Genomic DNA, 27,947 nt, shown 5'->3' on the forward strand with positions numbered 1-27,947 from the left:
GAAGCTTGGCTTCTAACAAGACAAATATTTTATATTCTCTGCGGAATGGGCTCCATAGATGAATGGATGCTGGCTCCCGTAATGCACTATATATGTGACCTCGCAAGAACGTTTTTTTAGCATTACAGTGAATGTAGTGACCTCTAGTGGCTACAGGGGTCACGTGAACCGTTTACACTAATCAATTCAAGGCATGTAATGTTAAGTATAACAATGTGAATCAATGGATTGTTGGACCCTGAAAAGTCAGGCTCTTGGTGCTCTCTGCTTGTGAAAAGACAGTTAATTTTGAGGCTGTTGATTATTGTTGAGGCCATGTGTCAGTGTTGAAGCTGTGGGTGAGGCCGTGGGTTGGTGAGACCATGGCCCAATGTTTAGGTCGTGGGTTTGTGTTGAGGCCCATGGGTTAGCTTTGAGGCTGTAGGTCAGAGTTAAAGCCGCAAGTTGGCGGGCCGTGGGTTAGCATTAAGGTTGTGGGTTATTTAAGTGGTGGGTCAATGTTAATGCTATGGGTTAGTGTTGAGGCTGTGGGTTTATTATTTAAGATATGGGGTGATGTTAATGCTATTTATTAATGTTAAGGTTGTTATTAATACATATATTTGTGTTCACTTGTTGACCCGCTGATACTGGACATCTGTGAAAAAGAGCTTCATAGCTCATCGGATTCTTCCGGTCTAAATAAAAATTCTGATTCTGTACTGGTGTTGGCTACAGCTTTGTGGTGAGGTTGCATGGATGCCTTCGTGTGCAGATTTGCAGTGCATCAATGGTCTGGGGAGTCGTAGGATCATTTGGTGTCCTATATAACCAGTCATATTCACCAGCATTAGCATAGTACACAATACGTACTAATTGTTTATGTATTGGTAATGCTGTACTCCTGAATTACAATATCAGTAATGGAGTGATGCAGTGCAGTACACCTCAGGCAGTTGAACGCCAATTCCATCACTAGAGGGTGCTGTTGTGGCACTCTGGAAGTTTAATTTTTACACTCGGAATATCAAAACTAAGTTAAACAATAATTTCAGAAATAGCCCAGTATACAAAGCCCACCTTTGCGACTACTACAGACAACATCTGTGTTGCGTCTTTAACGCGAGTAGGAGCTTGGCTGACCTGGGGTCATCTCCACGATTCTGGGTTCCCCTCATCTCTTTCCTCTTCACTATTCCCACCAGCGGGGTAGTGTTTCAAGAAATCGCTATCTTGCATGTAACTTGTGTTCAGCGTTTTCCTTTGATACAAATTACATTTGTATTATTTTTACTCTAGCTTCTAAACTTACTCACCTGAAGGGGGCGAACGTCTTAGTGTTACATTTGTATTGAAATAAACACATTTTGTTGAAATAAAAATTCTGTTTATTCAAGAAAATGTCTCCAAGTTTCTAGACTATTTTTTAGGAGGCTTCTATATTGGGATGTTGGGCCAATTGAATTAATATTTTTCAAGTGGAAGGAATCTGGAATACTCGAGGAAACCCACAAATATGGAGTTTTAGAACCCATTTGATGTACTTACGCCTCAGAAAGTCCTCAACAGTTTTCAGCATAACCCATTATCCTCATGGGTTTTCCAAAATGAGTACCGCTTTGTGCAAAGTCAACGGTCAACAATATTACTCTCCCAAATTGGGAATGTCAAATTTCCACCACTCGCCAGGGAGACCACCAGTGGATATAGTGTTGCCCCTTCATCATTTGAGCAGAGACACCAAACCATTGACTTTCAAAGTGGGCACTGATATATTGAATGTTTTTCCCAACTGAATATTCTTCTGAACATGGCTGAATACTAGAACACATGGCTGAATACTAGATAAATGTTACCCCGGGGTATAGAATTAATGCCTCACTATTGATTGCAAGAACCTAGGTTGATTATGAAGTCCAGTGTTCTGCATCCTTCTAACACCCCTTCTCTCCTATCACACCCTGTGCCCCCCTACCACCTAGTGCACGTTCGAAGGCTGTGGCAAGCGCTTCTCGCTGGACTTCAACCTGCGCACGCACGTGCGCATCCACACAGGCGACCGACCGTATGTCTGCCCCTTCGATGGCTGCAGCAAGAAGTTTGCACAGTCAACAAACCTCAAGTCGCACATCCTCACGCACGCCAAGGCCAAAAACAACCAGTAAGGGGACGGTGGCATCTCAACCCCCCACCCCCCCCTCCGGGCACGTCTCGGCGCAGACGACTAAACGAGAGAAAGTGAGGACGAGACGAGTTAAACAAAACGGGTGGGGACGGTGAGCGTCCGTTTGCGGGCGGAAGACTCTTTTTCTCTCTCTCTCCCAACTGCCGAGTTTTTTTCAGTCGGAAGTGAAAAATGCCACAACAATGGAGCAAAGAAAAACATATTTTGAATTGGGGAAAAAAAGTAGGGAAAACAGCACGACTAGAAGAATCAAATTAATGACTCAGAAGAGGAAAGCTGAGGGGAGCAAACGCTTTGCCCGTCGGGAGACCAACACATGGCTTTTGGTACTGGCCAAGCGAAAGAGTGCTTGCGGAGTTTGCCTTGCGACTGGTGCTGCCGTGTCACGGCAGTGTTACCGAGTCCCACGTTGTTCTGGGCAGTTGGGGCCTCAATGCCGAGGCTTTCGAGCGAGTGCTTCATTTCAGTTGCAGCAGCACACACACGCGGAGGGGGGGGGGGGGTTCGATTTCTTCAGCATCGTTGGTTCTGCCGGGAACCTGCCGAAGCCGCGTGTCACCGGCGCGTCTCGCCCAGGACCGCTCCGTCTCTGCATAAAGGTTTTGGAACCGGATCCTACATCTTTGCAGCCACACGGTGCCAAATTATCTCCTGTAGGTGTAAAAGCTTGACCCAGTATCTTAAAACATTTGGTTTTCGGACTTTTATTTTATTGCCTGTTTTATGTTTCATTCGGAAATGAAATGTTGCTGAATTTGGCTTTGGCAGTTAAGTGAATTGTTTCTCATTTTTACTCCGGTCTTTCACCAGGACTCGCGTCCAGGAGAAAACAATCATTATTGCTAAGCCCCCATGGGAGAGTGGAGCGCGTTTGTTGATGCAACTTGGGTTTTTGGGGCACAGCAGTTTGACTTTCATTGTGCCAGCTTCACACAAGCACTCAAAACCGATGACGTCTTTGACAAAATGCATGATTTTTTTTATATTATAATAATAATGTTATTATATTTTTTTAAGTGGGCTTTTCGATGCCGTTTTACAAACAAATGATTATTTTGAGCAGGGTTTTTCAAATCTTGGAAATGAAAAGTAAAAAAAAACTACTGCGGAAGAATGAATTGTGCCTTTTTATTTTTAATTTGTATCCACCATGGCTGAAAGAATTTGGCGCCCTGTCGCGCAGTTTCCACGTGTTCAGTAGGGGAGTAGTGCTTAATTAAAACTCACATTTTCATCCGCGTGCATCCGGCCATTGATAAGAAGTCACCAAGATTTATTTAGAGCTACAATCATCTGTATATATTTTTTGTCCTTTTGAAGCCGGCTAGAAAATTAAGTTGAGTCGTAAAAATTAACCCGTAAAAACAAAGTTTTTCACTATAAATCCTTTATATGCGTGTTCAATGGGCCACAACCTAGCCCACATTGGTCTTTGAAACGGGCGGCTGGAGTCCTCTTGTCCTCTGGCTTGAGATGGCTGCCACCTATGGGTCAGATGATTGCCTGCCACCATTAAGCAATTGGTAATTAAATATAAATTTTTTTACCTAAAAAGTGTAAAATTTTGGAAAAAAATTTTCACGAAAAGAAATTGTCACGCACAACGAGTCTGTGTGCAAAATGTCAGCTCGATTGGATCACGGGAAGTGGGTTAAAAAACGACCGAAAGATTTGCACGGTCGTAAGCGCGCGAGCAAGCAAGTGAACTTAATATAAAGGATTTAAAAATGTTTATCGTGCAAACTGTGTCCCCTTAACTGCCAGCCACAGTAATGCACCCAGTGTAGAGCCACTGCCTCATTCAATACAGAAGCCCTGTCTCGTACATCAGTGATATGTGACGCCACGGCGGCGAGATGTTAACTACCTCGCCCTGGTATACAGGAGGTCGTGGGTTCGATCCCGGCCCTGACGCCTGCTGTATATTTGGAGTTTGCATGTTTTCCCCGTGGCCGCGTGGATTTTCCTCCGGGTCTTCCGTTTTTTTTCCTCCGCATTTAGAAACATGCGTTTTGAGTATTTGGCTGCTATGTTTCCACGTGATAAGCCTCTTCATTGAGCTATCATTTGTGGCCAGGTCACTTCTGAAAAAGAGCTATATATCTCAGTGGGCCTTACCATGGTTAAATAAAAAAAAATAGTTTAGCTTTCTTTTATGGGTGGTCTGATATCCTCCAATATGAAAAACATTGCTAAATCATTAATTGGCCACGCATCCCAGTGCAGGAGATATCTGAGAAATATTCTTGAGAATCATAGTTCATCTTTAGATAGAGCCCTAGTTGTAAGCCCCTTCCCTACATCTTGACTACTGTCATTGTCCACATCAGATTGGTTTGTTTAAAGGCAACCCCCGTGATGTTAAATAATTAAAGTTGAGTAATCTGCTGAATTTAGGTAACATTGAAGTCGACTCACTAAGGTGTTTTTATGTATATATGAAAAAAACTCCGGATGGAGAGCAGGTTATTAAGACAGGCATCATTGAGACAGACATTGGAGTGGTACCCAGATGTTGGTGACCAAGGGGAAAGCTCTGAAGCCAAATGTTGGGATACAAAATTTGTAGGTTGACTCGGTTGTTGGTTGATTGCTGCACAACAGTTGTATCTAGCAGACGGGGGAAGCGATGGTAAGGTCTGGTAATACTGATATTGGCTGTGACGACACCTCAGCTTTGGCTACCAAACCAAATGCCTTTCTGAACCAATGTTTCCCAGTGGCACTTGTTTCGACAATGCAAATCCCGAGCCGGTTTTGGTTTTGCCTGAGCCATTGGCACTGCAGCCCAATGGATAAATACGACGGGGTTGCGTGACGTTATAAACCAAGACACATCCACGAGCATAGTTTGCTTCGGTTAAACACATGCCTCTATAAAAACAAAAGTTGATCTGGGAGTCCTTTCCATCGGTGGACTTCAATGTTATTTTATTTCAGCGATGATGCAAACATAAGTCCTATTTATTACCCGCAATACGTGACGACATGATGGCTTTGTCAGCAATATTGAGCTGGATCCCAGCTTCTATCGCCAAATGCTTTAGCGTAGGACGTCGGTGTGTGTGGAGTTGGTGCAGTGATTTGCAATCTTGTTCTTGTGGCCTCATCTGACCCATGCATTACACTAGGCTCATGAGTGTGGTGCTAACTTTGCGGGGCCAGGAAGTACATTATACAACCCCTAACCCCACTTCTGATTTGTAACTTGTGAGGGCAGAATTGATATTTGTTGCTGTTGGGTGACTCAAAGTTAAACATTTCCAACCAGCTCCATGTTTAGCATTTGGAAATACTCATTTCTCTTGAAAACCCTCAGCCATTGGTAGAAATGCTGCATTCCTTTGACAGAGACCACTTTCCGTAGGACAATCACTGGTGGCTTCTATCAAATTGGTCGTCATTTTTACGAAGGACCAAGTCGAGTCCTGAATGTAATTTTGAATGTGTGACCTGGTTGTACGCAGTGGTGCTTGACTTCTTCTAGCATCTCGCCATCCACAATCGTGCTTTGGTTAGACTGCTTGACTCTACCAAAAAGTTCCTTGAGAGTTGATTCGGCCCTTTGAAGCTCAATAACATAAGCAGCATCAGTGTGAAGTCAACAGTGATCATCCTACCAGGTGAATGACTCCTGTCTGGAAATGAGGAATAGCCATCGCACTGCAACGTGCTTGTTTGAGCAGGTGGGATGCCTTCGTGACCAAATAATAACTTCCATTTATGAATTCACCAGGCATCCATGCATCCCACAGACAATACGCTAAGTTTAGTACCAACATACCTGAAGGGAAATGTCAATGTTTGACTCCACTCCCAGGGCTTTAGCTTCGACCTTCAAATTATTTGCTGTCCTTGTTGTTTTGGAACGTGACATAATGAACATAGAATGGTACCTGTTTAAAATGTTATTTGATTTGTACAGTCGATGTATGTGTTTTGTTCGTTTGTGAGGCGTTGATTTTTTTGGAAGCTACCCCTCTTTGTCAGAAACGCCGGCTGGCCAGCGCTGGGTTTTGCCATAGCAGCAGTCGCCATGCTCGCAGGTGTCGGTTCTCTGCATGAAGTTGCAGGGACTCACGGCTGCGCTTCTGTGGGAATTTACCTCTGGGAGGTTGCTTTTCAGACCCCAGGTGTGCGTGTTCGTCTCCGCAAGGGGAAACTGTCGCGGCTGAGCAGACCGAGATGAGTGCGTCAAACGCGCCAAGGACGAGCATTCGGTTTGAAATAACAAAAATAAAAATAGTTCTTTATTTAACCAGCAAAAGCCTCACCGAGTCCCAAGACACTTTTTTTTATGTTTCTACATCGAGATGTTTGCCACAGTCATTTTTACTGGGTTTTGCTTTGCATGTTGAGATGAAAGCCAGATTACCTAGAGACGAAATCTTGCAAGCAGATTACGCTGAAAGTTCTGCGAAAATGTTTCATGAGCTCACTTTCTGTACCGTCACCTGCCATCTAGTGGCCCAGCAGGTGAAGGAATCTCCAAGCTCACGATGATCTGAATGTGATCCACAAACCCCACATCTTTAGGCACTTGGTTACATCGATCCAGCACTGATTTACAGCTGTTTAAAGCGATATTCACATCCCTCACTTGCCAACTTCCGTTTCATATAAGCACATCGTTCCTGTATAGTTATTTACTGCACATTTGTTATATTCCTGACATGTTTGTTCTGGTCCTTGATTAGGACGAATGAAACAAATTATTGTTTTTTTTTTTGTTTGTCAAAGTGTGTCTTGCGCTCTCCTTCCAGAACGTTCTTAATGCTGCTATTTTTTTTAACTACATATTTTTGTTTCATACTATATCCGTATTTGGGAATCCGGGTTTGTGCTGGAACTAAGTTTCCAAGCACGGGTCTAGTTGGGCGGTGCTGCTTTTTTGGAAAGCTGCACATTGAAGTCCGGGTTCATCCAAGCCAATCGTCCATGGGGGAGGGGGGGGTCAATAACATGAGTGAGCCTGTGGGAAGTCGTCAGTAGTTGTCCCGTTGATCAACTGGCCCTGCCACGAGGATGTTGAATTTACACCACACCAGCAGATGATCACCGCCCCATTGCTCGTTTGAGTAGACCCTTCGTCTCAAATACTTACCCATGTGTTGCCAGAACATTGCTCAACCGGGGCTGACCTGTGGCATCGTGCGGCCCAAAATTACGTACGTGTGGTGTAGTGTGTACAAGCGGTTCTCGTTTGTGCCATTCATATGTCATGGGTGGATCGGTGTGTGTAGGGAGTGTTTCATTACCTCTCCATTGTGCTGGTATGCTGTGAGCAGCAGCTCTTTGGTGCCAGAAGCACAACTTGTGTTTTGACAGGCAAGAACATTTGTAAAATGTGGGTGTGCTGAACTCATTGGGCAACCTGCACTGGCTCATTGTTTGCAATTGAAATTAAAACATGATTTGCAATTGAAGTTTAATTGCCAGGAGACACTGATCAGAGCACTCAAAATCGCTTTAGTAGTGATCTTTGGCTGAATACTAGATGGCGCACTTCTATGCTTTCTTAAGAGTGAACATTGCTTGGAAAACTGCAACATGTACTCCTCAAAGTGGAGCTACGCTAAGATTGAGTGACATCTAAATTGTATTTTGCTGTGGTTTTAGTGGCACTGTCCGTGGATAATGTAACTCCTCGGAAGGTTGAAAGTTCCAATACTGATTGGCGGTTGAATCAACAGTGAAAGTGTGTATTTTTACACCCGATTTTCAGGGCTGCCAATGGAAACGAGTTCTAACGACCTCGTCACAACTGGGTATTATGGGATAATTTGACTCGAGTAGCATATTTTTGTTACTTTGCTCGGTGAATCTGCTGATGCAACTTTCATCGTTCCACTTCTACCTTTGGCCTGATCCAGCAGCGCATGCTTTATTCTCAGGCTGACGAGGATCGTCACCGGCTGGGATTGAAAACCCCCGATGGCTTCTTGCCCCGTTCACAGAGACGGAGCATCCCTTGGCCCTGCGCACGGCCACCGCTTTACCCCCAACAATCGGCACAGCTGCTGCCGTCGTGTTCCCCCGGCAACGGTGCCTTAATTATGTCGTGGCGCTCTCGTCAAGACAAAAGTTGGGGTGGGGTAGCGGGGGGGGGGGTGTGCAGTGCCGTGCTTTAATCGTGGACTCGCGCGAAGCCACACAATGAAGGAGCGGCTCTTGGGAGCCGCTCGCTGTCCATGTTTTATGGAAATGGATGGCAATAATATCTTGCCAGGTGGTGGTGCCATTCGTCGCGTGCTAGACACACGCTCCCAACGCTGGGGGAGGGGGGGGGGTTCAGTCCTGATTGAGAAGTGACTCCGCCCATTATTATCGTCATAACGTTGAGGTTGAGGACATGATTTCCACTGTGGGAAGTCAACTGGTTGTCTAATACACAGGGGAGGTTGGTTTTTGTCATGAGAATGTGGAATTTCCAGCACTGGCCAGGGGACAGCCATGGAGATGAGTGCTGCCTCATGCTTGTTTGAGCAGAGAACAATGTTGACGTTCACCTAATTAATCCAACTCCCATTTGTGCTATTTAGGCGAGGAGGCAATATTCCTGGTCACCGAGGGAAGTGGAGGGAGACGCGTCTTGAATTCAGACACTCCCACAAAAGACATGGGCTTCAGAAGTCCATACTCTCTGTCATGTAGAGTGGGTCAACACATCACCTTCACATGTCTACAGCTGTATTGGGAAGTCTACTTAGTGGGTATTCTGATTCATGTTTGTAAGGAAATTGTAAACCTAGTGATTACGATGAAACCCAACTACACTTGATAACTATTTTCAGATGGCAACATTGTCAACGGAGGCGATAATCTAGCAATGTTGAGGTGGGGTTGGTGGATCACTTGGAGATCATTGATATTCAAGCCAAGTTCGGTTGTTAGGTGGCCAGGATATGCCAGTGGAGCAATGGGCGGGTCACTGGCTCGTTTGTAAAGATGATTTTAAACATCCCCGTTATATGCAAGGCTTTCATTTGTTCATTCCAGTTTCACTTGCACGTGCATTTTTATAAAAAAAAAAAGATTTGGCCAAAAAAATAAAGTGTATTGAATCCCAAAATAGGCTTTTGCTGGGTAAACAGTGGACTATTGTGTGATCCGATATGATGTTCGTGATGATTCGATGGCTTTGACATGGCAAATGACCACAATGAGTTTTTTGTAGCATTTCTGTACACCGGGTAAAGAAGTTGAGAAGAGCCTGCCGATGGCGGAATTATCTTTGTTTGCGGACCCGTGGCTGTAAGCTGCTGAGTTGTGTTGTGACAGATCTCTGCTCTGTCCATCTATTATTCACCTTGGGAGGGGCACCCAGAGGTGTGTAACCCAAGGGGAAGACTTCGAGCCAGAGGGTGCTGGTGATGGCGGTGTAAGAGCTATCGTTGGGAGTTCTAGTGTTGACTGCTGCAGGTGAAGGATCTGGCAGAAGGCAGGAAGTGGTGGCATCACCATGAATGTTCACTACATATTGATCTCCGATGCCTGTGTATGCATTTTTAAGTTAATGAGCTAAATCAAATTACGCCTGTTCAGTTCTATCTTGCCTACCTGGTACATCACATTTATTGTTGCAATGTCTGCACTGTACTCCTTTACACTATATATTTAATGCTAAAAAGGGACTTAAATTGCTTCGGCATAATGTAATGTAATTTTAAAAAGCTCAACACATTCATCAATAACACTGCCTTATATATATGATAGGTGACGTTTCGGACACTGGTCCTTCATGGCATGGTTTTTTGTGCTATAAAGAAGGGCCATTATTTTCCTGTCAAGGCAGTGCTTTGAACCAATGTGATGTTATTGTCAATCGCTTGTGTACCACTGCCAACAGCAGCAGCAGCACCAAATAATGTTTTATTGTAATATTAAGTAGGTATAGGCAGTTATGTACATGTCTGAGAACTAGGTCGATACAACGATCTTCATCACCAGATAGGAGCCCACCGAGAGAGAGACCCTTTGATTTCGACCTCACTCGTGGGGCTTGGGAGTTACACGCAAATCCCCCTCCTCGCTATGGAACCAACACGCGCAGCGATGAAACCAATGCGCAAGTTTGATTCTTGAGTTGGTTGTCTGAAGAAAAAAAACAAGTTCCCAGTGTGGTGATGTCACCCAACATGTACAGCATGATGGGGGGAGTCTAATGACCACAATTGTGCCCCTTCGCTGTTTTAAGAAATCACCACATTGCGTGTATTATCATGAATTGTTCCGTGTTCTTTCAGCCCACATGCAATGCTCTACCTAAAAAGTTTCGTCATTTACAGATAGCGCGAGAATCGGTTAAAGATTTCCTCGCTCAATATGCAGATGCTGCTGGGAAACGTTGATTTGGAGGAAAGCGCATTATGGGCTGATGGGCCAGATCTAATTTAACCCCCCCCCCCCCCCCGTGTGTGTGTGTACTCGCAAATATATTTCCTGTCGTGGATTGCAGGTTGGATGAGGCGCTGTGGAGTAATGAAACCTCACTTTATTTTGTTGTTTTAAGACGGGGCAAGTGCACAGGTCGGTGCGAGCACGTCGTGCGGGCATCGCTGTGTGTGCATCGCTGTGTGTGCTGTCAAAAAGTAACCTGCAGTGCCACACCTATTACCATCATTAGAGGAATAAACGGTGATCCAATCTCCGACCCCCAGGAACAGGTTTGCAGATTTGCTGAGCATTTCTGTGAGGTCCTGGGGGAGGGAAAATCTCTCAGCCAGGAAAACATCATGGCACAAAGTGGGGATAACCCTGCTGAGGCTGCGGTGCCTCAAATATTGGAAGAGGTCACCCCCTGTGAGTGGCTGGCTGAGGTGCCAGCTGTTGAGGAAGTACTGAGGGCGATCCGGAGTCTGAGACCAGGGAAGGCACCGGGCAGAGATGATCTCCCAAGCGAAATGCTGAGGGAGGGTGGCGTTTGTGCACAGACTGCCCTATATGACATCATAACAACAGTCTGGACCACTGGATGGGTTCCGCAGGACTGGAAGGATGCCCTGGTGGTCCCCCTCTTTAAGAAGGGGGACCGTACCGACTGTAACAACTACAGGGGCATCTCACTCAGTGTGCCGGGTAAGGTCCTGGCAAGGATTATTCAACATCGCCTTGCTAGGCACGCTGAGGAGAGGCTTGCGGAGCCCCAATGCGGTTTCAGGAAAGGGCGGTCCTGCACAGATGCCATATTTTCTGTCCGTCTGCTACAGCAGAGGTGTAGGGAATTCCAAAAAGACCTACATCTCTGCTTTATTGACCTGGTCAAGGCCTATGATACCATCAGTAGGACTGGGCTCTGGGTTGTTCTTCGTGCTTTCGGAGTCCCTGACCCTCTGCTCACGATCATTAAGGACCTTCATGATGGAGAGCGGGCCCGGGTAAAACTACGTGGCCGGGAGTCGGAGCCTTTCCCTGTACACCTTGGGGTGCGACAGGGATGTCCTCTGGCTCCCACATTATTTAACATCTATTTCGACTGCGTAGTTCGTGAAGCCTTCAATAGCTGTACCGGGGGAATTTCCATTTGGTACAGATATAATGGGAGGCTGATCGACGCCCGGGTGCGATCAAGGGATGGCTCCCTATTGGTCAACCACGTTATGTATGCCGATGATTTGGTAATAGCTGCTCATTCAGAAGAGGAGTTGGAGACGCTGCTGCTGAGACTGGAGCATGCCACTAAGAGGTGGGGCCTTACCATCAGCCCCACCAAAACTAAGCACCTGCCTGGGTATTTTGTACCATCGGACACTCCACCCCCACAACTCCCAATTGGTGATGGGGCAGTTGTGGAGAGAGTGGAGAGTTTCCCATACCTGGGCAGTGTGCTTATGACCGGCTCCAGTTTATCAGCAGAGGTCTCACTCCGAATCAGTCGAGCGGCAATATCTTTTCATCGGTTGCGTAACGCTGTGTGGAAGCTACCTGGTCTGTCGCTCCGCACGAAGCTTCAGGTCTTCTCGGCCACGGTCATTCCCTCCCTTCTCTACGCTTGCGAAACGTGGACCCCCCTAGTGGAGCATCTTCGCCGGTTGGAAACATTTAGGCTGGCCTGCCTACGATCCATCCTGGGTTTAACCAGGCTGGATTGTGTGAGGAGCTCACAAGTCCTTGAAAGATCTGGGCAAAGTCCCATCAGTGAGCTCTGGCAGGCAAGGCTGCGTTGGCTGGGTCATGTAGCCCGCATGCCCAGCCACCGCATGCCTAAACAGCTTTTGTTCGGCCGGATCGAGGGGGCTAAACGGGCGCGGCACGGGCTAGAGAAGAGATGGAGTGATGTACAGGAGGATGTGGAGCTGAGTGGACTTGCTGATGACTGGTACCAGCGGTGTCAAGATCGGCCTCAGTGGAGGAGGCTCGTGAAGGACGCTACTGGGCAGTTGGAGGCAGTCGCCCTCCAACAACAACGGAGGGCGGAGGAGTGACGCTCACAACAACGAGCGGAGCGCCGGGTGGCTAAAGCACAGCAAGTTGGCACAGTAGGGGGCACAGGTGGTGCATCAGCCAGTCATCTCGGTCATCTCGGTCAGTCGACCCGTGGCACCTGGGTCTGCCCCGTGACCTCCTGCCAGCGGGCGTTCGACACTTCACGTGGCCTCAAGGTGCACATGGCCTGGCACAAGCGTCGTGGTGACGTCACCGCCACTTAGTGGCGAATGGCGGTTGTTGTTGTGCTGTCAATGTTGTGTGGGGTGGGCAAGCAGCTGGCAGCACAGCAAGTTGACCTGTTTGGGTGCAGAGCTTTCAATGTCTTGATTTGAAGCTTTTGTGACTGCAGGAATCCATACAAACAGTAATAACTTTCGATGCGTCATTCCCTTCATGCGTGGATTTTCACCAGGTACTCCCCAGTCTCTGCAACGTGAAAAAAGAATTGGGACAAACCCCAATGCCGGCCCCCACTTTGAAAATTAACTGGTGGACTTCGATTTGTCTTGATGAAAGGACGTTATTTGTTAACATACAAACAACATTGTAACAGTACCATGGTCTTTCAGTATTGGGAGGGCGACTTCGACAAACGAATCTGCCTCCAATTACCAATTATTTTTACAAGTAACACAATCCTCTGTTTGATATTCTTAAAGTAATCTAATTTCAGCATAAAGTAACAATTTGACCTCAGATGCGTGTGTAGGCTTTGTCCTGTGATCTGTGTTCATTGGTAGCTGCTGTTACCCTCACTGATGCAAGCTGCTCACGCCCCCCCCCATTTTCATTGCTTTTGGAATCAATAAAAAAGTTTTTAGACAACAGTCAAATGTGAGGGGTGAAGATAGCCTTGTCCCTGATTAGGGATACTCAGATCGCCCACTTACCGGGAGTAAGAGGGGGTTGTGATTCCCTGTCGAGGTAATTACAGGTTATAGTTTTGCGTGTTTAACTTGTGGGTTGCATCGACTTGCCCGCCCACCGTTTTGAGAGTGTTGTGGTCATTTTGGCCTCTGCACGGTTACATTTTTTAAAATTTTATTTGTAAATTTGTGAAATATTGGGACGACTACGGCGAGTCGGACGCGTTCTAGGTTTGACTTTGTCCGATCAGACGTTTGGAACTCTGTTAAGGCGTAGAGGGAGAGAGAGAGAGGAAAAGCAAAAAAAATGTGTTTATTTTTTTATTAAAAAAACAAAACAAGAAGTGACTTTTACGCCGAGTCTCGGATTCGGATGCGTCGACTAATACGTAATTATATAATAGCGCTCGGCAGTGGGAAATTAAACATTTTACAGTGCAAACTCGTGAGCCTGTGTGTGGGTTGTGTGTCTCGAACGTGTCTGTGTGGGTGTGTATCTGTGTGTCGGGGGTCATTGATTAAGGCCGGCACAGCACTGACGAGGTTTGCTGTGGCCACAAGTGTCTGGCCACTTGCCGTCCCATTGGCTTTAATCACGCCCACACATTGTACCATGTACTCATTTCTGTCGTTTGCTAATATTCACCAAGTGGGCACGCATGTGTACATTGCAACAGGACCTAACCTCAAGTCTGAATCAGAACACCAAGAGGACAATGGCTTTGAGTCGTTATGTCGTTGGGGACCCTGATCCCCTGTCCACAATCATTGAGAATCTACATCATGGTGAACAGGTCTGGGTAAAGATATGCGGCCATGAGTCGTTCCCTGAGCATTCCGTTTGTGTCTTTTGTGCATATGCACAATGAGGGGAGTGGTGGTGCAGTGGTCAGCACACGAGCTGTGAACCTTGCGACCTTGGTTCAATTCCCTGTCACGGCTAACATCGGTGGCGAGAGATATATTAGAGCTGCCCCTGTGCCCCACTGAGGGTGAGACGGCCATAACGTGTTTTTGCTACGCTGGAGAGACAGGCACTTCAGGCGAAGTGTCGGCCACCACTCCCAGCGTTCGCCCCAACAATCTGTCAAGTTTCCATCTCTAATCCCATCACGCGGGAGCTGGGGTTGGTTGATCACACAGAGATGGGCCCCAGTGCACACGGGACAACTGCCCAACAATAGGGCGCTTCAGGTGACGGTGCAGCGAGTCGTGTTTTGAGCTTTAGATTTATCACAATTTCATTGCATGTTGTGTCAAAATATAAAGGCAATTTTAAGTTTTAAAAATCTTTTAAAAATGTCGTTTTCTAAATGAAAACCATTTTATGCAAGTTAATGTTACATTAACTTTAAAAAAAATTGCTAAAGAGTTAGCAAACGTTGTGTCAAACAGGGCAGGGAATTTGCTCGAACACTGCGCTTCAATGTTGCATCGAGTTAAAACACAAGTGGAGATTTTGCTTTTGCCAGACTTTTAATGAGAGAACCTCAGCACAGCGTGTTCCATTCCTGAGCGTTTCACTCCGTGTCCTCATCACCACCACGACAGCCATCTTCAAATCGGCACCGACATTGTCAAATCATCGTCCATCAAACCCGCAATCATCATCACACCACTGCCACCATCATAATAACTTGGCTATTGCTTTCGATTTCACCTTGACCAAAATGGATTTAATTCCTTTCCTTGCGCCCTTATACTCTCAAGTCACTCCAAACACGGAAATAAAACCACCATAAAACATTTGTTCACATTTTCTCAAAAGCACTTCCCCTACACTTTGTGGAGTGCTTTGACGCCAAATCTCAACGTATTGCGTTGCGCCAATAGACCCTTCAAATCACTCCCGTCGGGGTCAATTCATTACACTATCGATAAATAGCCACAGTCGTTAACGCTTCATCACAAAGTCATCGTCAACCCTCTTGGTCCGTAAAGTAATCATCATCTCATGAGGCTGTACCACTCGGTGCTGGGAAAGTCCACACCGATTGCCGTTGTCTTCAGGAAACACTGGGCCCTGCCACGTGAATGTGGAATCCAGTTCCACATCTCTACCGACCATGGGGATACTGACCCTGGCTCTTGTTCTGACACGCGCCGCAGCAGAAGTCTGCTGCACTTGAGGACCCTATTCTCAAAAGCCTGGCGTGGGTAACTTTAATCGTCACGGGAGTCTAAACACAGCAGCTTTGTAAACAACAACAACAATGACAACATCGATAAGCCCAGTCTGCCTAAACGCACAACCCACCGACCGCCTGACTACCCACTACCCATCACTACACTCAGCACCCCGTGGCTCCTGTCGTCAAAGCACTTGACTCAAGCTCAAGGTCACAATTCCCAGTCCAGAGCTCACTCGGCCCATCATCATCTTCATCGTCATTCCTCTGGGGTTGATTAAATGTGTACCACTTACTGGGAAGTGAACAGTGGTCATTTTAAGGAATGGGAAGCTCCTGCCATAGGAACGTGGAATTTACACCACTGGCTCAGAGCTGGCAACGGAGTGTCACCGCAAGCTCGCCTGAGCTTGTGGGGGTATTGAACTTGTTTTCACGGAACGCGCACCGAACGAAGCAGAGGATTTTCAAACATCACGTTGACAGGATGACGCAGTGATTACGAGCAGAACGCGTGAATTGCCGTGAGCGATACATCAAGCAGTGATACTGTTGGGCGTTTTGAAGTTGTCGCTGTACTGCTGAGGGGTTCTGTCGAAGCAATCCATGCGGCGCTGTGGTTATAACTCAAATCCCGGTCACGTGTCATCTCAGCTTCCCCCCCCACCCCATCATCTCTGGGGTAGATAAAGTCGGTCTCGAAATTATGACAACTCCAATCCGATGTCGGACCACTGGTGGATGATGGTGAAATCCCCACCAATGCTTCGGGGCTGCCCCCCCCCCCCCAGTGCTGATTAATCTGTGGAAGGGAGCTTCATGGCCCATCGGATTTCTCCAGGATACATAATAAAGATTCTGATTCGAGTAGAGACCTAACCTTGACTTAAATAACCCTCACAGTGCCTTCGTCTGACTCGTGGGGACCCGAGCATCAGCACGTGAGCCATGCGACCTCTCGTCATTCTCACGGTCCCTGCGGTCTCAATAGTTCCTCTTGGCAACTGCTACGATGCTTAACATGCAGTTGCCAATTTGCCAATGCCTGCGTCTCATGGAGCCAGGCTAAAGGCACCCTCCTAAGCAACGCGTATGGAGTGTAAGTGTTTACAATTTAGCAAAAAAAACGTGTCTCCGGTCACGTGAAACATTTAGCACGTTACCTTCATCGCAATTGAAATGGAAAATTCTCCGAAGGTTCTCTTTATTTTGGACACCCCTCGCCCGTCGTTTAAAAACTACCGACTCGGCGTTCACATTACGAGGAGAAAAATCCCAGCATCGCCGAGGCCGAGTTAATAAATAGGCTAGTAAAGCAATCGCTACGAAATAAAATGCGTGCAAATAAATATAAATACGTAAATAACTTGTCGGGAGTCAAACCACTCGGGGTCCCCCGTGCCGGGAGTTTGTAGTCGTTGTCTGCGGCTGTGTGCAGACACAAGGTTGGCCTGAGAAGTGCGTCTGGACAGGGAGATGTCCATGCATGCAGGCACACCTGTGCATATACACCTGTGCATGTTACACCTGTGCAGGTACCCCTGCGTGATACGTCTGTACAGGTGGGTTTGTGCGCCTACGTTCCGTTCCTGCTCACGCGGTTAGGCCCATGCGTATCCCGTGGTGCGCGTGTCGGAGCATCGCAGGTGCGTGCCGCTGCAGGCGGTGTGACTTTCTACACAGATGCACCTGTGTGTGCGTGCGTCTGCTCTGTGTGTGCGTCCGTACGTAGGTTTGTGTGCGAGCCTCTCTGTCCCTGCGTACGTGTGTGCGTGTGTGCTCGCGGACGCGGTTGTGTGCGCGTGTGTGTACTCGCGTGTGCGCTTGTGTGCACACGCGTGTGTACACGTGTGTGTGTGTGTGGGCACGACGCGATCTCCAGCCCGTCACTCGGCGCACAGCAGGGCAACTCCGCGCTCGTAGAATCGCCGCGCGTCCTCGTGCCCCGAGATCTCGAGGTCCACCGTGAAGATGAGGTCGGCGCGTGTGAAGTTCAGGTACACGGGCAGCGTCACCTGGAGGGAGGGATGCGTCTTATTAATCCCGCGCACTGCCCCCATCTGTCTGGCGACGCAATCGGCGAGTCTTAGCGGTTCCATTCCCGTGCTGAGAAATGTTTCTTTTCGTCGGACAATTTGGTGGAGATGCGTCGATGTCTAAGTGACCAAAAAAGAGGAACGCCAGGGCGGTTTTCGGAGGCCCGGGGGCAAAACGAGCTGCCCCTCACTGTACTGCACTGGGCCAAGCTCACAGACGTGGAGAAAAAACTGACGACCACGGTGAGTGCCACCGCTACACCGCTCACATGCACTCACACACACACGCACTCACACACACGCCGCTCGCACACACACACACTCGCACACACAGACTCACACACACCGCTCAAACACCCCACACACAGACTCGCACACACAGACTCGCACACACAGACTCACACACACAGACTCGCACACACAGACTCACACACACCGCTCAAACACCCCACACACAGACTCGCACACACAGACTCGCACACGCCGCTCACTCACACTCACCGCTCGCACACACACTCGCAGACTCACACACGCCACTTGCACACATTAACACACGCCGCTCACACACACCGCCTGCGCACACTCACATATGCCGTTCACACACACACACCACTCACCAGAGGTGTGGACTCGAGTCATGTGACTTGGACTCGAGTCAGACTCGAGTCATGAATTTGATGACTTGCGACTCGACTTGGACTTGCATAACAATGACTTTGTCCCACCTATGAGATGTGGACTCGAGTCATGTGACTTGGACTCGAGTCAGACTCGAGTCATGAATTTGATGACTTGCGACTCGACTTGGACTTGCATAACAATGACTTTGTCCCACCTCTGCCACTCACACATGCCACTCACATACTCACACACACCGCTACATCGCTTGCACACAAAACACAAAGATCCCCCGTGTAGCCTTAACAGACTGTTGGCGCAAGTGCTGTTAGCGAGCACCTATAAAGGCCAGCATGGTACACGAGTGGGTGGGTGGGTGGCCAGAACCACGCCCGACCGCCTTTGTCTCTCCAGTGGTGATGTTTCTACACACCGCACCCACCAGGTACTCATTTGAGACTCGGGTCGCCGGGTTCGCGAAGCAGTGCGCCAACCACCGCACCATTGCTCCCCATACACCCACCCGCATGTACGTACAAGCACACGACTACTGTGTGAGTGTGTGCGTGAGTGTGAGTGAGTGTGTGCATGAGTGTGAGTGCATGTGTGTGTGTGTGAGTGTGTGTGTGCGAGCAGCGTGTGCAAGTCTGTGAGCAGCATGTGTGTGTGAGTCTGTGTGTGTGAGCGGCGTGTGTGTGTGAGTGTGTGTGTGCGTGTGCGAGTGTGAGTGTGTGAGCTGCGTGTGTGTGTGAGTGCGTGTGAGCAGTGTAGGGGTGGCACTCACCGTGGTCGTCAGTTTCTCCACATCCGTGAGCTTGGCCCAGTGCAGTGCAGTGAGGGGCAGCTCGGTGGAGATGGTGTGCGACAGAGACAGCTTGTTGTCAGAGCACGTGGCGCCCTGTAGCTTCAGGCCTGCACACCACCCACCACACACCATCCGTCACTCACCACCCCTCACAACAACAACCGCCGTTTGGCACTATGTGACGGCATAGTAGGAGACGCTTGTGTCGGCCTCGGTGCACCTTGAAGCCACGTGAAGTGTCGAAGGCCCGCTGGCAGGAGGCCACGGGACAGACGCAGGTACCGTTGGGTTGACTGATTGAGATGAATGCCTGATGCACTATCTGCGCCTCCTACTATGCCGGTTTGTTTTTTATCTGCCCGGTGCTCTGCTCGTTGTGAGCGTCGCTCCTCCACTCTCCGTCATTGTTGGAGGGCGACTGCCTCCAACTGCCCAATAGCGTTCTTCATGAGCCTCCTCCACAGAGGCCGATCTTGACACCGCTGGTACCAGTCTTCATCAAGTCCACTCAGCTCCACATCCTCCTGTACCGCATCAGTCCATCTCTTTAGCGCCCCTCTATCCAGCCAAACAGAAGATGCTTGGGCATGCGGTGGCTCTGCATGCGGGCTACACGAACCCTCCAACATCATCGCCGCCTTGCCTGCAAGAGGAGCTCACTCATGGGCAGAGGCGGGCTTGTCAGGGCCAGCAAGGCCTTCTCTGCTGGCCTAGAGATTGTCTGAATCAGAATTTTTTCTTTCATTTTCATTAATGCTATATGTATTTTACAAAGTTCGTTCCCATCGGTCTATAAACGTCATTTCATTGCTACTCTCCCTCGGTTGCGCTGCTTCCAGTGCCGCTAATAAATTTAAGCGTTTATTCAATCGGATTTTCCACCTGTGCTGTCCCTGCCTCTCCGGGTGAAAAATTGACCCTGAGGCCTTCAGAATGTCGAGTGAATCCCCTCTGCTGTTGAAGAGTGATTGTCATATTCTTTAACCAATCAGATGTCGAGTTTGCCATGTTGGGCGTGTTCTTTGACACGCCGGAGCCTTCTAGCTGGCCTAGCCGCCTATGTTAGCCTTCTTCGTGGGGCGTGATCGGAGGGCCACTTAGCTAACTGAAGTAAAACTCGCTAGCACGTAACGTAGCATCATCTAGGATGCATTTAAACTTTATTTCGTGACTTTCAGATTTTTAGATGTAGTGCTTTACATTTTTTGTTTTCTGTGGGAAAAGCCTGTTGAATCCTGATTGTGTCATTTGTGTTTTACGGCATTTTTGCTTGCTTGGTGATGGTATGAGTAAATGTGACTGGTTGTTCTTGTTTCTTTGGTAATGACATTGATTTGGGCAATGCGATGTCTATTTGTGATGCAGCATCCTGTCATACTGTGTAATAGTGGTACATCACTTCATTCCACTCGATAAAGGTTACTGTCACTGTGAATATGGTGTGGTTACATCGAATGACAACAGCCTATAGCCCTAGTGTCATGGTGAGGTTATTCGAAGGCGGTTTAATTGCGGGAGGATGGCACTGAAGGCCTCGGTGTAAAATACACGGCCCGCCACTGCTCATGGGAATGTGTCCAGATCTTTCAAGGATTTGTAAACTCCTCAAACAATCCAGCGCTCTCAATGCACTCTCACCGCTGATTGGTTATGTTGATCTCTGCGTGTTTATGGAACCATCGCTTCAAAAAGCCTTTTGGTTGATTTACCAATTTTTTTTTCATTTGGATTGACATTTTCCTCATTAACAGTTTCATTCAAGAGACACAATATTTACGTCATAGATATTGTGGTGTAGTACTTTGAAGTCAACATTCATTTCTTAGTTGTATTGACAACTCTCCTTTCGAACGGTTTGATTTAACAGACGTGATGTATGCGTCATGTCTAGCCCGGGGCAGAACTTGTGACTTCACGCCGCCCCACACTGAACCCATCCGGGGCCACAAACTCAACAAACTCTCCCACCGGCCCTGCGTGGAAACGAGCCGCACACCCAACCCAGCACCCCCCCCCACCTCCCCCTCTCGTCACGCGGACGAGTTGTCCCTCCCGCAGTACACTCACCCGTCACTCCGAAGCTGCACGCGTCCAGCCCCTGGGCTCCTCCGCTGGCTCCGCTCACCGTCACCTGCAGGCTCAGCTCCTCCAGGGACCAGCTGTTGGCCTGCGCCACGTACTGCCGCGTCGCCGTGATGTACGCCTCCGGCACAAACAGCCCCCCCAACCACACGTGCAGGCTCTGACGGTGGCGCACGGTGGGGAGGGCGGGGGGGTGTAGAAGGAATCGGCCACGGTGGCGGGGGATGGCGGACGTGTGTGTCTGTGTGTGTCTGTGTGTCGGTGTGTGTGTGTGTCGGTGTGTGGGTGTGTGTGCGTGTGTCGGTGTCTGTGCGTGTATCGGTGTGTGTGTGTGTGTCGGTGTGTGTCTGTGTGGGTGTATGTCGGTGTGTGCGTGTCGGTGTGTGTGCGTGTGTCGGTGTGTGTGCGTGTGTCGGTGTCTGTGCGTGTATTGGTGTGTGTGTGTGTCGGTGTTTGTGCGTGTGTCGGTGTCTGTGTGTGTGTCGGTGTGTGTGTGTCAGTGTCTGTGTGTGTACGTGTACGTGTGCGCGCACCGCACCTTCAGCTCCTTGGCGCCGCCCTGCGAGGCCGCGTGGGAGATTCTCTGCAGCTGCTGGATGCGCTCACTGAAGTCGGCCACCCACTGCATGACGGTCATGCTGCCCGGCGTGGTGTAGCGTGCCCAGCTGCGCGGCAGGATGCCTGCACAAAGACAAAGATCCCCCCCCACTCATATAGCCTTCACAGACTGTTGGGTCAAGTGCGGTTAGTGAGCAAGTGTGTGAGTGAGTGAGTGAGCGAGCGAGTGTGTGGGTGAGTGAGCGAGCGAGTGTGTGGGTGAGTGAGCGAGCAAGTGCGAGCGAGCGAGCGCACCCTTGGCGAGCTGGCTGATGATGTTGCGCAGGTAGTTGGTCTGCTTGCGGCGGCCCTCGCACACGGCCACGACGTCGCCCAGGTCCGAGCGCACGTCGTGCAGCAGTGTGGAGCCCACCTTGATCTCCCGCTCGAAGAAACGGAACAGCGGGTCCTGCACGCGCACATCACACACACGCATCACACGCACGCATCACACGCACGCATCACACGCACACACATCACACGGACACACCACACGCACACATCACACGCACACATCACACACACATCACACGTACACACATCACATGCACGCATCACACGCACACATCACACGCACACATCACCCGCACACATCACCCACACACACATCACACACATCACACACACACACATCACACACACACACATCACACACACACACATCACACACACACACATCACACACACACACATCACCCACACATCACCCACACACATCACACACATATCACACACATATCACACACACATCACACACACACACATCACACACACACATCACACACACATCACACACACACGAAGATCCCCCCACACCACCGTGTAGCCTACAGAGACCATTGGGGCGAGCGCTGTTGGCGAGCAGAACGCACGGCACACAAGGGCATGGTGTGGCCAGAAGAAAAACCTCGCTTGGCCGACTTTGTAACCGCACCGGCATTGATGCTTACACACCACACCTGGTGCTCATTTAAGGCTGAGTCGACCTAGGGGAGGCCCGGGGTGATATCACACGCCACTTATATCAACCGTGGCCGGGAATCAGACTCATGTCACCGGGTTCGTAGCAGCAGCAGCGTGGGGTCTAACCGTGACGCCACCGCTCTCCGCGACGACAGAGACGACAGAGACGACGGAGACGACAGCGACGACAGAGACGACAGCGACGACAGAGACGACAGAGACGACGGAGACGACGCACCTTGATGTTGTCGACGGTGCGTTTGAGGTGAGCCAGGCTGCTGGGCACCAGCTCGAGCCAGCCGCTCGCCGTGGAGTGCAGCGAGCGCATCCACGCGGGGCGGCCATCCGCGCCGGGCCCCGCGGAGGCCGACCCCCGACCCTCTTCCCGGTCTTCCTCCTCCTCCCCGCCGCCCGCGCGGCCGCCGGGCGCCGCTGCCCCGAGGCCCGGGCGGGCGAGGCGCTGGGCGTCGCGCACCGCCACGTCCTCCTCGTCCTCCAGCGCCTGCATCTTGAGCAGCTTGCTCAGCATGGCGGCTCCTGTTGTGCCACGCACGCGCGGGCGTGTACACGTGTGTGTACACGTGTGTGTGCGCGTGTACACGTGTGTGTGTGTGTACACGTGTGTGTGTACACGTGTGTGTGTGTACACGTGTGTGTGTGTACGTGTACACGTGTGTGTGCGTGTGTACACGTGTGTGTGCGCGTGTACATGTGTGTGTGTGTACACGTGTGTGTGTACACGTGTGTGTGTGTACGTGTACACGTGTGTGTGTATGCGTGCACGTGTACGTGCAGGTGTGTGCACATGTGTGTGTGTACACGTGTGTGTGTGCACGTGTACGTGCAGGTGTGTACACGCGTTTGGAACGCAAGCGTGTGCGTACACAAATGGCTTGTGAGCGCTGATCAGGGTGAGCGGCCATCGCAGTGCGTGGCATTCAAGGCGAGTGCCAATGATGGTTGACCGGCGTCAGGGTGAGTGGGGTTCATGATGAGCGGGGTTCATGGTGAGCGGGGTTCATGGTGAGCGGCGTCAGGGTGAGTGGGGTTCATGGTGAGCGGGGTTCATGGTGAGCGGTGTCAGGGTGAGTGGGGTTCATGGTGAGCGGTGTCAGGGTGAGTGGGGTTCATGGTGAGCGGTGTTAGGGTGAGTGGGGTTCATGGTGAGCGGTGTCAGGGTGAGTGGGGTTCATGGTGAGCGGTGTCAGGGTGAGTGGGGTTCATGGTGAGCGGTGTCAGGGTGAGTGGGGTTCATGGTGAGCGGCGTCAGGGTGAGTGGGGTTCATGGTGAGCGGTGTCAGGGTGAGTGGGGTTCATGGTGAGCGGTGTCAGGGTGAGTGGGGTTCATGGTGAGCGGGGTTCATGGTGAGCGGTGTCAGGGTGAGTGGGGTTCATGGTGAGCGGTGTCAGGGTGAGTGGGGTTCATGGTGAGCGGTGTCAGGGTGAGTGGGGTTCATGGTGAGCGGCGTCAGGGTGAGTGGGGTTCATGGTGAGCGGTGTCAGGGTGAGTGGGGTTCATGGTGAGCGGTGTCAGGGTGAGTGGGGTTCATGGTGAGCGGTGTCAGGGTGAGTGGGGTTCATGGTGAGCGGGGTTCATGGTGAGCGGTGTCAGGGTGAGTGGGGTTCATGGTGAGCGGTGTCAGGGTGAGTGGGGTTCATGGTGAGCGGTGTCAGGGTGAGTGGGGTTCATGGTGAGCGGCGTCAGGGTGAGCGCTCACCCTGCGTGGTGAGCAGAACGATCTCGGCGTTGTCGGGGAGTCCGAGCCACGAGGGCACCTGCGTGTCCGGCAGCGTCTCCACCCACTGCACAAACTCCTCCCTCCTGCCCACCCGCGGGCGCACACACAGACACACACACACAGATCACATAGACACACACAGACACATAGAGATGACACACACAGACACACACAGATCACATAGACACACACAGACACGCACAGATACATAAAGATGACACACACAGACACACACAGATCACATAGACACACACAGACACACACAGATCACATAGACACACACAGACACGCACAGACACATAAAGATGACACACACAGACACACACAGACACACACAGATCACATAGACACACACAGACAACAACAACCGCCATTCGCCACTAAGTGGCGGTGACGTCACCACGACGCTTGTGCCAGGCCATGTGCACCCTGAGGCCACGTGAAGTGTCGAACGCCCGCTGGCAGGAGGTCACGGGGCAGACCCAGGTGCCACGGGTCGACTGACCAAGATGACCGAGATGACTGGCTGATGCACCACCTGTGCCCCCTACTGTGCCAACTTGCTGTGCTTTAGCCACCCGGCGCTCCGCTCGTTGTTGTGAGCGTCGCTCCTCCGCCCTCCGTTGTTGTTGGAGGGCGACTGCCTCCAACTGCCCAGTAGCGTCCTTCACGAGCCTCCTCCACTGAGGCCGATCTTGACACCGCTGGTACCAGTCATCGGCAAGTCCACTCAGCTCCACGTCCTCCTGTACCACATCACTCCATCTCTTCTCTAGCCCGTGCCGCGCCCGTTTAGCCCCCTCGATCCGGCCGAACAAAAGCTGTTTAGGCATGCGGTGGCTGGGCATGCGGGCTACATGACCCAGCCAACGCAGCCTTGCCTGCCGGAGGAGCTCACTGATGGGACTTTGCCCAGATCTTTCAAGGACTTGTGAGCTCCTCACACAATCCAGCCTGGTTAAACCCAGGATGGATCGTAGGCAGGCCAGCCTAAATGTTTCCAACCGGCGAAGATGCTCCACTAGGGGGGTCCACGTTTCGCAAGCGTAGAGAAGGGAGGGAATGACCGTGGCCGAGAAGACCTGAAGCTTCGTGCGGAGCGACAAACCAGGTAGCTTCCACACAGCGTTACGCAACCGATGAAAAGATATTGCCGCTCGACTGATTCGGAGTGAGACCTCTGCTGATAAACTGGAGCCGGTCATGAGCACACTGCCCAGGTATGGGAAACTCTCTACTCTCTCCACAACTGCCCCATCACCGATTGGGAGTTGTGGGGGCGGAGTGCCCGATGGTACAAAATACCCAGGCAGGTGCTTAGTTTTGGTGGGGCTGATGGTAAGGCCCCACCTCTTAGTGGCACACTCCAGTCTCAGCAGCAGCGTCTCCAACTCCTCTTCTGAATGAGCAGCTATTACCAAATCATCGGCATACATAACGTGGTTGACCAATAGGGAGCCATCCCTTGATCGCACCCGGGCGTCGATCAGCCTCCCATTATATCTGTACCAAATGGTAATTCCCCCGGTACAGCTATTGAAGGCTTCACGAACCACGCAGTCGAAATAGATGTTAAATAATGTGGGAGCCAGAGGACATCCCTGTCGCACAGACACACACACACAGACACACACAGACACACACAGATCACATAGACACACACAGACACGCACAGACACACAAAGATCACATAGACACACACAGACACGCACAGATCATACAGACACACACACACAGATCATACAGACACACACAGACACATATATTATACAGACAACAACAATCGCCACTAGGTGGCGGTGACGTCACCACGACGCTTGTGCCAGGCCATGTGCACCTTGAGGCCACGTGAAGTGTCGAACGCCCGCTGGCAGGAGGTCACGGGACAGACCCAGGTGCCACGGGTCGACTGACTGAGATGACCGAGATGACTGGCTGATGCACCACCTGTGCCCCCTACTGTGCCAACTTGCTGTGCTTTAGCCACCCGGCGCTCCGCTCGTTCTTGTGAGCGTAGCTCCTCCACCATCCGTTGTTGTTGGAGGGCGACTGCCTCCAACTGCCCAGTAGCGTCCTTCACGAGCCTCCTACACAGAGGCCAATCTTGACACCGCTGGTACCGGTCATCGGCAAGTCCACTCAGCTCCACGTCCTCTTGTACCACATCACTACATCTCTTCTCTAGCCCGTGCCGCGTCCGTTTAGCCCCCTCGATCCGGCCGAACAAAAGCTGTTTAGGCATGCGGTGGCTGGGCATGCGGGCTACATGACCCAGCCAACGCACCCTTGCCTGCCGGAGGAGCTCACCGATGGGGCTTTGCCCAGATCTTTCAAGGATTTGTGAGCTCTTCACACAATCCAGCCTGGTTAAACCCAGGATGGATCGTAGGCTGGTCAGCCTAAATGTTTCTAACCGGCGAAGATGCTCCATTAGGGGGGTCCACGTTTCGCAAGAGTAGAGAAGGGAGGGAATGACTGTGGCCGAGAAGACCTGAAGCTTCGTGCGGAGCGACAAACCAGGTAGCTTCCACACAGCGTTACGCAATCGATGAAACAATATTGCCGCTCGACTGATTCGGAGAGAGACCTCTGCTGTTAAACTGGAGCCGGTCATAAGCACACTACCCAGGTATGGAAAACTCTCCACTCTCTCCACAACTGCCCCATCACCGATTGGGACACACACAGACACACACAGACACACATAGATCATACAGACATCCACAAACACACAGACACATACATATGACACCCACAAACACATACAGACAGACACCCACAGACACCCACAGACGACACCCACAGATACGTTGCCGCACGCTCAGCCTGGACGCCTGAGGGCCACGGGTGACGCTGACACCGCGTCTCCGTGACCGGGCACGGCCACCCACGAATGGCCGAGGGCCGTTCCAGCACGACATGAAATCCGTCTCCCCACGCTGCGAGCCACGCGGCTCCGTGGGTTTCTCCTCCCCTCCAGGGCCATAGGGGAGTGATCGTAAATGTCGAGGAGTTATGAGCTTCAAGAGAGGGCACGCCGGGGGTTCGGTTTGATCCCAGTGGTTTTTCCAACCTTTCTGAACCGGCTGTGGCCGTCGACCCTCAACAACTTCACGCGGATGACCGAATGAACACCAAGAGTGTTTTTGTTTTGTTTAAATTGACAACTCTACCAGCGCTGTGCAATATTTCTAACATAAATGATTAAGCTGCTTTCCATAGAGCCGCGCTCTTCTTGAAGTTCACAGTTGTGTGACACGGGAGGTAACGGCTACGGTGCGCTGCGTGTAAAATCTATTTTATTTTTATTTTACTTTTGACTTTTTTATTTTACTTTTGACTGCAACAAGTTCCGCGCGACCGCCACTTGGGAGCCACTTGGTCCGTCCGTCTCAAGCTAACGCTGCTTGGCGACCTGAATCTGGGGGCACCACGGTGGCTATGAGATGTTAACTACCTTGCCCGGTCTACAGGAGGTAGCGGGTTCTCCCCTTGTTTGTGTGGATTTTTCCTCGGGTCC

At 50.4% G+C, this 27,947-nt stretch overlaps 2 protein-coding genes across 2 annotated transcripts in view; one reads left to right on the forward strand and one right to left on the reverse strand.

Moving 5' to 3' along the window:
- Positions 1-27,947, forward strand: part of LOC144937253 (transcriptional repressor protein YY1-like) — a 422,669-nt gene that overhangs the window by 10,349 nt on the left and 384,373 nt on the right. The window contains exon 5 of the mRNA XM_078864651.1: positions 1,962-11,247. Coding sequence (XP_078720777.1) covers positions 1,962-2,144 — 183 coding nt within the window. The 3' untranslated portion in view covers positions 2,145-11,247. The remainder of the gene's footprint in view (positions 1-1,961; positions 11,248-27,947) is intronic.
- The window catches only part of LOC144937252 (cytoplasmic dynein 1 heavy chain 1-like), a 162,394-nt gene continuing 149,362 nt past the window's right edge, over positions 14,916-27,947 (reverse strand). The window contains exons 78-84 of the mRNA XM_078864650.1: positions 24,407-24,510; positions 22,927-23,225; positions 21,981-22,134; positions 21,667-21,809; positions 21,114-21,288; positions 19,026-19,153; positions 14,916-17,602 (exon numbers count right to left, since the gene is read on the reverse strand). Coding sequence (XP_078720776.1) covers positions 17,474-17,602; positions 19,026-19,153; positions 21,114-21,288; positions 21,667-21,809; positions 21,981-22,134; positions 22,927-23,225; positions 24,407-24,510 — 1,132 coding nt within the window. The 3' untranslated portion in view covers positions 14,916-17,473. The remainder of the gene's footprint in view (positions 17,603-19,025; positions 19,154-21,113; positions 21,289-21,666; positions 21,810-21,980; positions 22,135-22,926; positions 23,226-24,406; positions 24,511-27,947) is intronic.

This window comes from Lampetra fluviatilis, chromosome 18, assembly GCF_964198595.1.
Source record: "Lampetra fluviatilis chromosome 18, kcLamFluv1.1, whole genome shotgun sequence".
Taxonomy (NCBI): domain Eukaryota; kingdom Metazoa; phylum Chordata; class Hyperoartia; order Petromyzontiformes; family Petromyzontidae; genus Lampetra; species Lampetra fluviatilis.